This window comes from Mercenaria mercenaria, chromosome 3, assembly GCF_021730395.1.
Source record: "Mercenaria mercenaria strain notata chromosome 3, MADL_Memer_1, whole genome shotgun sequence".
Classification (NCBI taxonomy): Eukaryota; Metazoa; Mollusca; class Bivalvia; order Venerida; family Veneridae; genus Mercenaria; species Mercenaria mercenaria.
Window position 1 is genome coordinate 82,546,915 of NC_069363.1, and position 15,754 is coordinate 82,562,668.

The 15,754-nt window shown below is 37.5% G+C and overlaps 1 protein-coding gene across 1 annotated transcript in view; it reads right to left on the reverse strand.

The window, feature by feature from the left end:
* Positions 1–14,490: 14,490 nt before the first annotated feature.
* LOC123524249 (thimet oligopeptidase-like) overlaps positions 14,491–15,754 on the reverse strand; it is a 50,396-nt gene continuing 49,132 nt past the window's right edge. The window contains exon 17 of the mRNA XM_045302310.2: positions 14,491–14,648. Coding sequence (XP_045158245.2) covers positions 14,553–14,648 — 96 coding nt within the window. The 3' untranslated portion in view covers positions 14,491–14,552. The remainder of the gene's footprint in view (positions 14,649–15,754) is intronic.

Consider the following 15,754-nt stretch of genomic DNA (forward strand, 5'->3'; position numbering starts at 1 on the left):
TTAAGGTGATGATTATTCAAACCATTCAAACATTTTTACACTTTCATAGCACAGTCGTATAACGTATCTGTTGTTTGTAACGTATCTTTTTTTAAAATGTTTTCTCAAGTGAAAAATATGAAATCTGGACTAAAAGTTGAATACTTTAACTCGGATACAAAGTTAAACACGTGTTCTACCACACTGTCCAGTAACATTTCTAGATAAATGCAATATAAATGTATGCTGAATGAAACACTTCATAACGTATCTGTTAAAAACAAATTGAAATACGGTGGCAGTTGAACATCATCTTATTTTATTTTCTACAATATGTTTATTTCGTTTATAAATAAATATTATTTTGATAATCATATCATTAAACATTCAAACTGTCAATAGTCGTTCCGGAACATGCATTACGTACCTGAGTATTTCAAGTGAATAGATGTTGTAACGTATCTGTTGTCCAAATTGCCGACACAAAAGGTACGCGGTCAATATACAAATGATTGACACAGTCATATTGAAAAAAGGCGATGTTTTGTTCAAGATGTATATCATTAACTAATTATTTGAGCATAACAGTTTAGTAATTGTCCCGATATTTAAATTTCAGTACCATGCAATCTAATTTAACCCTAGATCGCCGACATAGATTTTTGATGTCATATGCATGTGTTAAACGTCTAAATTCGAAAATTAGTTATCTCTAGTGGACATTTCAGTGCGATTTTAGACAGTATAAAACATGCCTCCTTCATTTTGAAAGCAAAATAATGATAATACCAAAAAGTATAAAAAGTTGAACTGTGCCGACATGTTTAAACTGGAGTTGCTCCTCTATCTGTTGAATGGACGTTTAGAGCTTATATGTTGTCTGGTTATTATACCGACTTGTAAATAAATATTACTTGACTTTACTTGACTTAGGTGCAAGCGTTTTCTTTATCTCAATGAATATATCTTTTTGAATGATATAGATTTCATTTTTGTAACATAAGAATTTGATGTACCCAAATACGGATTATTGTGATTTATTTTGAAGAATTATTAAGTTCAGCGCGAAGTTTTTATTGTAGCGTAAATGTAGGCCTAGTTATTATTATTATTTTGTTAATTTGTATTTGAATGTTTTATTCGAATTAATTAATATTATTTTTACATGACCTTAACAATCTTTACAATTTGCTCCATTGAAAACACATTCAATGCTCCAAAAAAGGGATGTCCTTCTTATCGACTTTCTTTAGATTAAATTACAGCCCCTGTGTGCGGTAGATTTACGTTCCCTCCCTTTGTTATAAACGCATGCCGAATTGTCATCTTTCTGACGAAACAGGTTCAGGAATATAGTGTTTTTCTTCGGATAAAATTAACATCATTATGGGGCCTCACACATTACTTACGGACATGTTCTGCGGACCCCTATATATCCGCGCCTGATGCAGCGGTCATTTTCAGTGTTCCGCGATGTAAAAATTATAAATATCCTAAGATACAGTTTTTTATAAGCATGCGATGATTATAGTACGGCCTAATTACATTGTTGTTTTTTTTTTCGTTAAGAAATTATTCACACCCGTTTTGAAAAAAAAAGGACGGAATAGCTACAGCTTTCAAACTTTATAGGCTGCCTAAGCACCACTTGAGGAGGATCCCTATTGTTTTTGGGGTCAGTTTATCTAAGGTCAAGGTTACAGTGACACGGAGAAAATGGTTTCCGAACTCTTAAGTCACAAAATATAGCAGCTACAATTTTCAAACTTAAACCAGTGATTGAGTACCACTTAAGAAAAATCCCCATTAGTTTTGGGGTCGGTGACTCAAAGGTCAAGGTCAAAGGGACCTTATTTAATTTCTGGTATTTTTGGTGCAGCATTCAAACTTTACTTCATGCCTTGGCGACACTTGAGGAGGATCTCTATTGTTTTGATAGCAATGGTTTTCAATCTTTACACAATGATTTTAAAAGTACCAGTAGAGGAAGATCCCTATCAGTTTGGGACAGTGTCTCAAAGATCAAGGTCACAGGGATCCTTTTCTAAATTTCTGTTAAGTTTCTTGATATTGTATTTTAGAATTCCTAACCCGCATCCTGTACTGCACTCCCGCTCCCCTTTTCACAACACACTTCAAAATTAATTCTTGTTTCTTATGCCCATTTTTACTGCCCTGTCCTTTTCTGTTTGCGAATGGGCGTATTATGCTTCTTTAGGCGGAGCTCTTGTTCACCTTTTACGGCATTATTCAATCGATTGCTCATTTATCTCATTTAGGTAATATAGACTTTAATGTCCCCCGTCATCTGAAACCAAAGTCGAGTGCGGGAGGTCGTGGTTTCGATCCCCGGCCGCGTCATACAAAAGACGTGAAAAATGGTACCAGTAGCTCCCTTGCTTGGCGCTCAGCATTAAAAACGGGAAACTGGCTTCTCGTCTCTCATACCCTCGTTGCGATGGATTCCTTCAGGAATGAGGTGTCGAGAGTGATTAATATAAGAATCAATCACTCGCAGCAGGTAAACACGAGGGTAACTGTTTAGGCGGTACCGAGGCTCCTGCCGAGTTAGACCTAAACAGTTACCCGAGTGTCAGATATTCCCATTTTAATCGCTGCCAGTGATTGATTATTCTTCTTGCATGCCCTATTCTTCAATTTGTAGAAGATATAAAAAAAACGAAGGTTTTTCTTTAAGGCACTATTTTGCTATAGTAACGTCTGAATTTACGCATTCATTCATAAATTATAGCACGTGAGTCATCTTACACCCCTGAGTGTAAGATGAGCTTTTCTAGCACCGGAAAAGCACGGGAAAATCCTGTCTGGCATGGGAGAATATAAGAATCTTTCACTGGCAGCGGGTAAAGATGGGAATATCCGGCACTCGGGTAACTGTTTAGGCGGTAACTCAGCGCCAGTGATTGATTCTTTTTCTTGCATGCCTTAATCTTCAATTTGTATAAGATATAAGGTAGCAGGGTACACTTCGAATTTTGGCCCCCGTCAGTATTTGTTATAATTAGAACTTCGTGATTTTGGATGGAAAAAAGGTGAGAGATAATGATTGTTAATTCTTTAGAAAATTTAAACAGCCGAAACATGTAAAATTCTGAAGTAAGTTGTAAAACTAACTGCTGCTAGCTTTGTATGAATCGGTGAGTCACCTTGGCGCGGGAAATTCAAATCACGGAAGGGTTCCGTGCTTGTTGATTGATACTCAGGAACTTTTTCACTGTTTTGTGAAAAAAAACGAGCTGGATGGGCCCCAATTCCGTTTATATCATGAAGTTCAGTAGGGACTATTAAATTGAGAAATGCAATAAAATTGGGCATTGTTCCTGCAGCGGGATCATTGCAGGCTGCTCAAAAAGTGCAAAATTGATGATTTTGGCATGCTATTTTTAATTGATTGTGTAAATCTTTCGTTTTGATAACTTTCTGTATTCTTGTATGAGAGTCCTGATCTTGCCATTAATTAAAAGCACAAAACATGCACGCAATTTATAAAATGGCCACCCTGATTATTCTGCTCATTAGGGAAGTGCAATATTGCCACTCGCCACGTGCCCAAAATTTTCGAATCTAAGGGTACCTGAAGGTTATTCTTTAAGGCACTAATTTGTTACAGTAGCGTATGAATTTACGCATTCATTCATAAATTATAGCACGCGAGTCTCTTACACCGAGTTTTTTTATCACCGGAAAAGCACGGGAAAATATCCTGCCCGGCATGCACGAATATATGTTGTAGAACTTGCTTCACAATCCACCTAAAATAAATTAGGATTTATAAACAAACGCGCTGTTCTTTCGTTAGGCCATTACTAGAATACAGTATTATATATTACCTGTAAGACAACGCCACGCAAACATAGTTCTAAGCGATGGGCAACTAAACTTTGTAGCATTTTCATTGTAAAAATGATAAGTATGAGATATAACACATTTTATACTATATACATGCTTAAATTAGAGTCCAATGAGATGATTTTACATAGACTTACAGTGAATTCAATTCAATTCGTTTGTGGAAGCTTGTTTTCAGCTCCTTAGAAATACATTTATGATTATATGTGACCGTATGTTTGTACATGTACATGAATACGTTTAATCCAACTGATCTGATGAACACGTTCAAAAACAGGTATTTCAGCGCCTCACGGGTCGTTCAGACAACGCCTAAAATGGCACAAAACCCTAAATGAAAAAAAAAAAAGACTTATAGACTGCATATTCTAAACAGCTACATATGGTGGTCGGGCTAAGTCTAGGGTGAGTGATTCGTAGTTTGCGACCTAAACAACTCGACCATGGAGGTCCCTTGGTTTCGTAAAGAACGTCGAACCCCTTTTCAAAATATTCCTTCATTATGTTTATAATTTTAGTGCGACAGGATAGTCAAGTGGTGAAAATATTACAAAATATGTACATTTCAAATATGTCGAAATTACATTTCAAATTGCATACTGTAGAATTGGTATTTTCGTGAGGCTAAATGCTCGCTATATTTATATATGAGCCGCGCCATGAAAAAACCAACATAGTGCGTTTGCGACTAGCATGGATCCAGACCGCGCAGTCTAATCAGAATTCATGCTGTTCGCTAGCGGTTTCTCTAGTTGCAATAGGCTTTGAAAGCGAACGGCATGAATTCTGACTAGACTGCGCGGATACGCAGGCTGGTCTGGATCCATGCTGGTCGCAAACGCACTATATTGGTTTTCTCATGGCGCGGCTCATATATGGTTCGCAAGGTACAATATTTGCGATATATTATATGGCCATCTTGAGAAAAAGACACACATACAAATGAATAGAATGTACATCGGCGTGTTATGCTAATCACGCGTTAGGTGGTCCTAGAAGAAATGGTCGAGAGAGCTAAGACACTATTGTACGGATCGAGGGCAATCTGACTAAAGTACTTGATCTTCTAAACGAAGATCTGAGAACGACCCATTCACATTCGTCTTCTGTATATTTTGGATTTCCAGTATTGCTATTTTTATTTTATCCAATCAGACGACTTGTTCGAATGTCAAAGAGTAAGAAAAATGTGCAGTTATTCCAGGGCTCGAACCCGGGACCCCTCGCTTACCAAGCAAGTGGCCTACCGACTGAGCTAACCAGCTATCTGATACATTATGACATAAAAATTGTAAATATCAAAAGTCAAGGCTACAGGTAGATTTGCAGGATGTTGTAAGTTAGGCTCTGATTGGCTAGCGAAAGGGTCGTCAGAACGAGGCAATGAATAGGTCGTTCTCAGATCCTATGCGTAGCGTAATAGGATATGTATTTTAGTCAGATTGGGATCGAGGGGAAGGTCCCAGGAGTGAAGTCTGGCATCTGCCATTGTGCTTTGTTCTTGGGTATTCACCGTGTAACGAAACACATATTATATCGTATAAATGAAATAGCAAACACAAAAGCACAGGTGTCCATGTATGTGAAAACAAATATAGGACAGAATTTGATTTCATTTTTAATTTTGAATTTTAACTACATGCACATATTATCAACAAAAGATGTTTTTTTCTCAAAATGATATATTGTTTAAATGACAAAAAAAATGTTCACTTGTTACACTTGTATCCAAGTTTCCTCAAGGAATCTGCAAGTTCCCCTCTGCAATTCAAGGAAGCATTCATGTGGCGGCTGTATGTAAATAACTTGCCTCCTCTTTGTGATTTAGGTAAAAGCAATGCTTTTCCAGTATAAATGTCTTCTTCTTTAATACCGAGCAACTTTTCTACTCTAGATACCTTTTTGGAAATGTCTACACAAATTACATCCATTGGACGTGGCCTGTCCTGAAAAGGTTTTCCGAATACACGCACTGCATTTGTTGCTGGTTTTCGGCTTTCGTCCAGGTGACACCAACTAAGGTCAAGCTTTGGGATAGGAACCCAGCCTTCCACACTTATATACTCCCTGTCAACGACAAATGTGAACTTTTCGTACATATAGCCTAGTCCTGGGTTCAGTACAAGATCATCGGTAGCATATTTATACAATGCCATAAAGGTACTGAGGTCCAAATTCAAGTCCTGTGGCTCGTGTGTAAAGTATGCTCCAAATTCACTTCTTGGTACTGATATGTAAATAATATCACTCAGATACCCGGTAGTGTTGCTTGATTCGACAGTCTGTTGTTCTGTAACGCAACAACCAAATATTTTTTTTAGAAATGAAGTCATTTTGAATTGCTGTTCCTTTGTGTGTAACTAGTGTGAGCGGTCTCTAAGTAGCGTCGCAACAACGTCAGTGACGTAACGACGTCAACTACGTACAATATAACGGCGCTTCACGGCTGCGAGGATTATATGTTTTATGTAGCATCCTTTTATGCATACAGGTGTTCGGGTTTAGTGCTTTTTAAACAATTTTCCAGTCATATCATAACGACCGTGAATTATTTAATATCTACATTCCTAATTAAATGGAATGTCTGTGAAGAGTGAATGTGTGTTTAAATGTTCATCACGTTAATTTTTTGCTTTGGATGTTATGTTGTTGATATGATCTCGAGGATATCCCTATATTGTAGCTCAATTTCAGACATCAACATAATTATCAAGTTCTCAAGATAAAAAAGCGACATTAAGGTTAAAAAAATTATACACACTTCCAAGACAGTGCCTACTCAACATGTACGAGACTTACACAATTTTCTAAATAATGCTTAGCCTGTTATGCTGTAGTTTCGATCCCCAGACATGTGCGAGGGTCAAAATTAGGTCAAAGTATATTTTGGGCATTCCTTCAAAGATATAAATTGCTTTAAACATAAAGCCATATAAAACACGAAAATTATGCATACCTGGAACCAATCATGTCATCGGTCTGAATCACTAAAGAGTTTTCTTGTTAATTCGCACCCTCTGACTGCATATGTGTAGAAAGTCTTGTTTAATGTGATAAATTAACAATAAAATACGATTAAATCAAAAACAGTGCAGACCATGACCAGACTGCACGGATGTGCTGGCTGATCATGATCTACACTGGTCGCAATGGCATCTTAATTGTGTCCAGCATGATAAGGGTTAAGAAAATTTTTAAGGGCTTACAGAAACGCATCGGAATGCAATGGACTTTTTGTCAGCACATGCATGTATTATAAGCGCCAGGTTATTCTTCTTTAATATCAAATGCTTATATTCTTGTTGCGTGTTTTACTTTCTTAATGTCTTTTTTTTACATTTTGAATTCAGGATTTTGAATTTGTAACAATATAAATTTTATATTGTTATAAATTCAAAATCCAGATGCTATTTTTGTGTTTTTGTATGAGCACATGATAAATAGTATTCTAGCATAAAACTGCTGTTCTTGTCACTTTTCGGGGGTGTTTTAACAGGAGAGAAAACGTGTGTTAACAGAGATTCTCGCGCTCGCGTGCTGTTATAACACCTTTTTATATATGCGCGTTCATTCGGCCCCAAAACGGATAATTCAAAACGAAATTACGTCAACGTAAAAAAAACAACTCAGACATTCCCGCGCATTTCGTGGAAATTTAATGACGTTGAGTGACATTGTATTCATTTATCAGTTTTTACGCGTGTTATGCTAGAATAGCGTTAGCGCAGGTTCATTTCGTGTTATAACATTTGCAGAATCCCTCGGGCACCAACCAATCCCTCGGGATTCTGCAGATGTTATTACACGAAAAAACATGCGTTATCCCCACATTATATTATTTAGTATGGTATTATTGACCATAATTTTACACAAAGAAAATTCCTTGTTTAATTTGCTGAATTTAGTTCTGCCTTTAACACTGGCGAAAAGGGTGTGGAGTATGCAGAGATGGACTGACGCAAGGTCGGCTTATAACGATAAATGTGGAGTATCCTCCCCCACCCTATAATTGAATTGTCTCCCTTACATCAACTTATAGTAATGGCAAACGCTCAATACTGATACATTACGGCCATGCGTGGGGGGGGGGGGGGGGGTAAAGAAAGGAAGACGTTAGTAGGGTTAAATGCAGAAAGATTTATACTGGAATTATGGTGTAAACATCAATGCAGCCAGTGCTGACTTGAATCCAGAGACCGTTTCAACACTTGACTACACGGGATGGTAATGTGTTCCGCTAGTAAATGGTATCTGAAATGCTAGATGATTGTAGTGCCTGGACTGTCTTGTGAAGGATATAAAGTTTTGCTTAGGATCAACATCTTCATGACAATAAACCATTTTGAGAAATAAAATTAGTCTACTATACATGTATTGTCTTCTAAATTGCAATGTATTCCAATTTGAGTCTTTTATGATATTTGAGCCCATGCCCGGGATCTTGCTACAATTGTTTGTTACAAATTGCAGCTTGTCTTTGATTGTTTTCTAGTTTATCTATATCCTTCTGATGGTAAGGATCCCATACACTAGAACAGTATTCTAAAGTTGGTCTTACAATGGTATTTATTATAAGTAGCTGCCTTGGCGGAACTTGCAGAAGAAAGTATATTACGTTTTAAGAAACCCAAGTTCTGACTAGCTTTATTAGAAATTTTATTTACACGAGGTGACCAATATAAGTTTGATGTTACTTCCACGCCTATATAGGTGGTGGCTTGACTGACAACAGACAGAGGCTGATTGTGCAAAGTGTACTGTATTTATATGTTTTCTGGACCTAGAGACAGGCAATTTGTGCCATTTCTTTTAGGACTGGGACGATTACTCGGTTAATCGGACCCGATTCGATTACTAGGTGAAACCGGTTTCGATTTTGCAAAACCGCTTTAGTCGCTCACAAACAATAAACATCACGAATCGTACTTTATACATTTCTTTGACCAGCAGTATATTTATGCTAAAACATATCAACTTGTCCGAAAGTTCCTAATGAAGTCAGCTGCTGAAAGTACCTTGATACGGTCGTCAGGAAAAAAACAACAGCATTTTCAATATGGCAGCCGATTAACCGGTTCGATTCGATTTCATACAAGTGATTAGCCGGTTTCAAAATTTTGAAATCGTCCCAGCCCTAATTTCTTTACGCTGGATGACATCTTCCATTTCTGCTCCTATGTGCATGATTTGAATACAGTGCGTATAACTCCGTAGAAAAAACAATATAACCTTTCTACTGGCTGTTTTAGTGATAAATCATGTAGCTTTATACAGGGTAGCCAACCCATGTGACTTTTCGTTATCGTACACACGGGGAAATCGCTCGATTTAGAGAACATTTTTGCTTATACTTTCTTTCATTACTGGACAGATTTTAATAAAATAACAAGAGGACCATGACGGTCCTGAATTGCTCACCTGTCCCAACATGACCCAGTTTTGAACTGAGTATGACGTCGTTTTTTTTCTATTATTTGACATAGTGACCTAGTTTTTGAGCTTATGTGACCCAGTTTTGAACCTGACCTAGATATTATCAAGATGAACATTCAGACCAACTTTCATACAGATCCCATGAAAAATATGGCCTCTAGAGAGGTCACAAGGTTTTTTCATTATTTGACCTACTGACCTAGTTATTGATGGCACATGACCAAGTTTCAAACTTGACCTAGATATCATCAAGGTGAACATTCTGACCAATTTTCATGAAGATCCATTCAAAAGTATGGCCTCTAGAGAGGTCACAAGGTTTTTCTATTTTTAGACCTAATCACCTAGTTTTTGACCGCAGCTGACCCAGTTTCGAAACTGACCTAGATATCATTAAGATGAACATTCAGACCAACTTTCATACAGATCCCATGAAAAATATGGCCTCTAGAGAGGTCACAAGGTTTTTCTATTATTTGACCTACTGACCTAGTTTTTGACGGCACATGACCCAGTTTCGAACTTGACCTAGATATCATCAAGGTGAACATTCTGACCAATTTTCATGAAGATCTTGTGAAAAATATGGCCTCAGAGAGGTCACAAGGTTTTTTCTATTTTCAGACCTACTGACCTAGTTTTTAACCATAGTTGACCCAGTTTCGAACTTGGCCTAGATATCATCAAGATGAACATTCAGACCAACCTTCATACAGTTCCCATGAAAAATATGGCCTCTAGAGAGGTCACAAGGTTTTTCTATTATTTGACCAACTGACCTAGTTACTGACGGCACGTGACCCAGTTTCGAACTTGACCTAGATATCATCAAGGTGAACATTCTGACCAACTTTCATGAAGGTCCATTCAAAAGTATGACCTCTAGAGAGGTCACAAGGTTTTTCTATTTTTAGACCTAGTTTTTGACCGCAGTTGACCCAGTTTCGAACTTGACCTAGATATCATCAAGATAAATATTCAGCCCAACTTTCATACAGATCCCATGAAAAATATGGCCTCTAGAGAGGTCACAAGGTTTTTCTATTATTTGACCTACTGACCTAGCTTTTGATGGCACGTGACCCAGTTTCGAACTTGACCTATATATCATCAAGATGAACATTTTGACCAATTTTCATGAAGATCTTGTGAAAAATATGGCCTCTAGAAAGGTCACAAGGTTTTTCTATTTTTAGACCTACTGACCTAGTTTTTGACCGCACGTGACCCAGTTTCAAACTTGACCTAGATATAATCAAGATGAACATTCTGACCAACTTTCATAAAGATCCCATGAAAAATGCAAAAGTTTACGCACGGACGACGGACGCTGCGCGATCACAAAAGCTCACACTGTCACTTTGTGACATGTGAGCTGAAAAGCGTCGACTGAAAAAGGAAAATGGATGCTTTCCTCGCCACATAGCGTCCTTGATATTTCTCTCAGACACTTTGCCCATTTTTTTTCACAGACCAAGTGTGTACATAACGTACACATTGGAATTTGGGCGAAGTGTTTGAAGACAGTACAGTATATTGATTAAAAGTGAAAGACGTGACCCAGATTCAAACCTGGCCTATAGATCATCAAGATAAACATTCCAACCAAGATTCATGAAGATAGAGTTATAAATGTGGCCTCTAGAATGTTAACAAGCTTTTCCTTTGATTTGAACGGGTGACCTAGTTTTTGACCCCAAATGACCCAGATTCGAATTTGACCTAGAGGTTATCAAGCCCAATGAGTTTCAAACTTAAACTGTGGACTCTAGAGTGTTAAGATGTTCCTTTTGATCTGGCCTAATGACCTAGTTTTTGACCCCAAGTTTCGAACCTGACCTAGAGATCATCAAGACAAACATTCTGACCAAGTTTCATAAAGATTGGGTCACAACTGTGGCCTTTAAAAAGTTAACAAGGCAAATGTTGACAGACGCCGGACAATGACCGGTCACAATAGCTCACCTTGAGCACTTCATGCTCAGGTGAGCTAAATAAACACCAAGAAAAGTTGGGGTCATGTATCTTCTACTAAATTTTTGTCTGACAGGTCAACACTTCTAGGTGGGCCGGTGGTGTAGTGGTAACACGCTCGACTGTCAATCCAGAGGTCCGGGGTTCGAATCCCAGTCCAGGCACTGGAAATTTCCGAGATGCTCTCGAGTGTCTCCCACCTAACTAGAGGCCTGTACTGGTTCTTCCCAGAAAAGACGGCCTTGCTTGTATCGGTGTTATACACTGGGCACGTTAAAGAACCAGACTGTCTATTCGCAAAGAGCTAGGCTAAGTTAGCCAAACACGTCTGTATCTAAAAAAAGTTCTCTCTGTCTGTTCTGGGGGGGCTTTATCTCACTCTGTCCCTCTGGTCAGATTGCCCTGTGTCTGTACTAGTAGAGGATGAATTTCGCGCTGTTGCTGCGTTTGCTATATGTAAAGCACCTTTGAACATGTTTATCATGAAAAGGGCGCTATATAAATCTGGTATATTAATAATAATAATAATAATAATAATAACACTTTGGAATATCTTACAAACAAATATCTAAAATGTGGGTATGAACACTGTGTAATAAGGTTCGTTTACAATTCTACAAATGCAAAAAAAATCTCCTTGAAAATGCTATCAAAATGTCAAGTTTAGGTCCATAATAAAATAAAAACAGGAACTGGCTTACATAAAATATGAAAATACCACTTAACTTGGAAAAAATTGAGAATTTTTTCTTTCCACCATTATCCGACTAGCCCCACAAGTGCTGCTTGTTAACATATTTAGTACTATTATACCTAAAAGCTAGTCAGTGGTCCGTTTATTATCCCACTGTTTAACATAACGGAACCTGAAATATCTGTGATGTACATATACTGGTATATAACTGACCAGTACGCAAATGCACATGAAATGGAAACATGCTGAATAACATTACTGTAATGTTTCTTAATCCTGGCTCAAATACTTTCTGAGATACATCCAACACAAAATTAGGCCCTTTTCATGCCGAATTTTTACTTAGTCAAGGGCCATAACTCTGGCCTGGCTGTGGGAGACCTCCTGTGAGGTTTGATGACACTAGGTCAAATACACAAATTCAGACAGATGGACGGACAGACAAGGACAACACTAAGTGCACCCCCCCCCCCCATCCCCCCCAAAAAATATATATTTGGGCACATTAAAAGTGCTTTTTCTTTCACTACAACTTTTTGCGTTGTATATGCAACAGATAGATATTTAAATATTTCAAATCTCTGAAACAGAACGCAAGTTTTAAAATAGCACACGACTTCCAAATTCATTTATTTCCAAACTTTCTTGGCTGTACTGTTTGCAACTCAAGAGTTGTGAAAAATATTTTTGCACCAGTTTATAACAGTACTGATGATCTTTCCAAGTACCATAACAAATCAAGTTTCACATAACCTATTGTTGAACGATATGCAAACAATTGTGGTTTACTACCAAGGTCGTTTAAAACCTCAGTCTCAAGTTTTTGTGCATGAGCTACTTATACTGACAAGCCTTATTCTTAGAGTTACAACAAAACATAGAAAAGGCAAAACACATTGTTCTTTTGCTATTTTTTTTTTTTTTATTGAATTCTTAATTTCAGTTTTTAAGAATTCCTGTATAAGTGTGAACTGAATAAAATATGATTAGAAAATTTATCCATACTATTATATCTGAGAATAATTTAATCTAATTAATGCCTGAAATGGAATGTTGATTGATGTAGGAAACTTGTAAAAATGTTGGTGGTAAGTATGTATAGGTATATAAAACAGAACAATTGAACCCGTGTTTAACGACGCCTGTGAAAAGCAAACACGTTTTTACAATGACAGATAATTTGATTCTGATTTGACAAATTTCTTAGTAAATCACCCTCTCCAGATCAACAACCTCTGTTTAACAACATCTTTAAAGAGCAAACACCTCTTTACAATGAGATAATTTCATTCTGATTTGACAATTTTTTACTAAGTCAACCTCTCCAGATCAGCAGCCTCTGAATAATGACACCTTTAAAGAGCAAACATGTCTTAACAATGACAGACTAGAGCTGCTTTTGAGAAAAGTGCACGTCTCCCACAACTGTCTAATCATCTAAATAGTAAGTCAGTCTTTATATACTGTTTACTCACTACAAATTTACCTTTGAAGGATAAAAAGGCCATTTTTGGGTAATTCAAGGGCCATAATTCCGAAGTGCCTTGGCCGATTTGGCTTGTTATCAAACTTGGCTGAGGACTCATTGGCAAACACATTTTGTTCAAGTTTGGTGAAGATCGAATGAGAAATGTTCCACTTAGAGCACGGACAAGAGTAAAAAAGCCGATTTCGGTAATTCAAGGGCCATAATTCTAAAGTGCCTGGGCCGATTTGACTAGTTATCGAATATGGCCAAGAACGTATCGTCAAACACATTTTGTTCAAGTTTGGTGAAGAACACCTTTAAAGAGCAATGTCTTTACAATGACTGATAATTTCGTTCTGTTTTAGCAATCTCTTAGTAAATCAACCTCCCCAGAGCAACACCCTTTGTAGTACAAACACATCTCAGTCTTTCCAGCTTACCGTTGCTTTATTAAACAATTAACGACCCTAATTTTAGAACAGTTTTTAGAACAATTATACCTTACCCAAAGCAATTTGCTGGTACCCATATACAGCTGGGTCAACTGAGGCAATCGCAATGAAGTGCCTTGGAGGAGACCACACCGCAATGGGAGTAGCCAGGAATCAAAACCCGGGGCCTTCACCACAGTAGGAAAGCACCTTAGCTCTCTCGACTAGTAATTCTTCATTTTGATGCATTTTAAAGAAAACAGCTCAACCTCTCTACAGGGTACAATGCTGGAAAGACTAAAATATGTTTGTTGTACAGAGGCTGTTGCTCTGGAGAGGTTCATTTTCTAAACATTTTAGCTGTTGGCTGGGAGGTAGGGGGATATCTGCTTCTATCAAGAAGAGTTTGATCTTGTGAGCTGTCACTGAAAAGAAACTAGACTGTATCATAAGGTATACACTTAAAATAAAAATTACATAAGGCTGTAAACGCTTGCTACAATAGCCTTAATCTTTTTTAAAAATAAATTAAACGGCTTATAAATTATAGCACTTGAACATTTCCACTTCTGAAGGCACCGCATTTAACACTTATAACAAAGGAAAACTGGAAGTTTTTAATCGTTGACACAACATGAAGATATTCTTTTGGATTTAATGCTTTTTTCAACATGAACCCGTTTGACATTTTGTATAATCAAGGTCACAAGTTGCTGTCTGGCTGCAAGCCTTTGCTTATCAAGAATGGTTCCTGAATGGGATCACGGCCAAGGAAGTTATGCAGCATCACATCTGCATCCTGAAATATAAATGGGAATTTAACGTTACTTCTGTATTCATCAACAGTTTTTCACACACATGCAACTGACGTTTTGACAAAAAGATTTGTCCAATGCTTGAATTCTAAAATGGACTGGTCTCTCATTCAGTTTGGGCAATACCATTTATTATTCGAAGGGATGTTCACTGAAAATTTACTAACAAATAGCGATCAGTGCAGACCATGATCAGCCTGCACAGATCGTAAAGGCCAAATTACTTGCCACCCGCAGGCTTAAGGTTAACAAGTGGGTCATGGTGACCCTGGATCGATCACCAGAGTAATATGAGCTACATGTTTCAAATGTCAAACTGATGATTTTTAGAATTTTTTTAGAAGATTTTCCGATGTACAATCAAGTAACCCCTGGGGAGGGGCCAATTTTACCCCAGGGGTCATGATTTGAACAAATTTTGTAGAAGTCTACTAGGCAATGCTACAGGTCAAATATCTAAGATCTAGGCCTTCTGGTTTATTTTTAGAAAAATTTTGAAGATTTTCCTATGTAAAATCAAGTGACCCCTGAGGCTGGTTCAATTTTGACCCCTGGGGTCATGATTTGAACAAAGTTCCACTAGGTAATGCTATATGTGAAATATCTAAGCTTTAGGCCTTCTGGTTTATTTTTAGAAATTTTTTGAAGATTTTCCTATGTAAAATCAAGTGACCCCTGGGGAGGGGCTAACTTTGACCCCGGGGGTCATGATTTGAACAAAGGTCCACTAGGCAATGCTATATGTGAAATATCTAAGCTCTAGGCCTTCTGGTTTATTTTTAGAAAATTTTTGAAGATTTTCCTATGTAAAATCAAGTGACCCCTGGGGCTGGGGTCAATTTTGACCCTGGGGGTCATGATTCGAACAAATTTTGTAGAGGTCCATTAGGCAATACTACGTGTGAGATATCTAAGCTCTAGGCCTTCTGGTTTATTTGTAGAAAATTTGAAGATTTTTCTATGTACAATCAAGTAACCCCATGGGGCGGGGTCAATTTGACCCAAGGGGTCATGATTTGAATAAATTTTGTTGAAGTCTACTAGGCAATGCTATATGTGAAATATCTAAGATATAGGCCTTCTGGTTTAT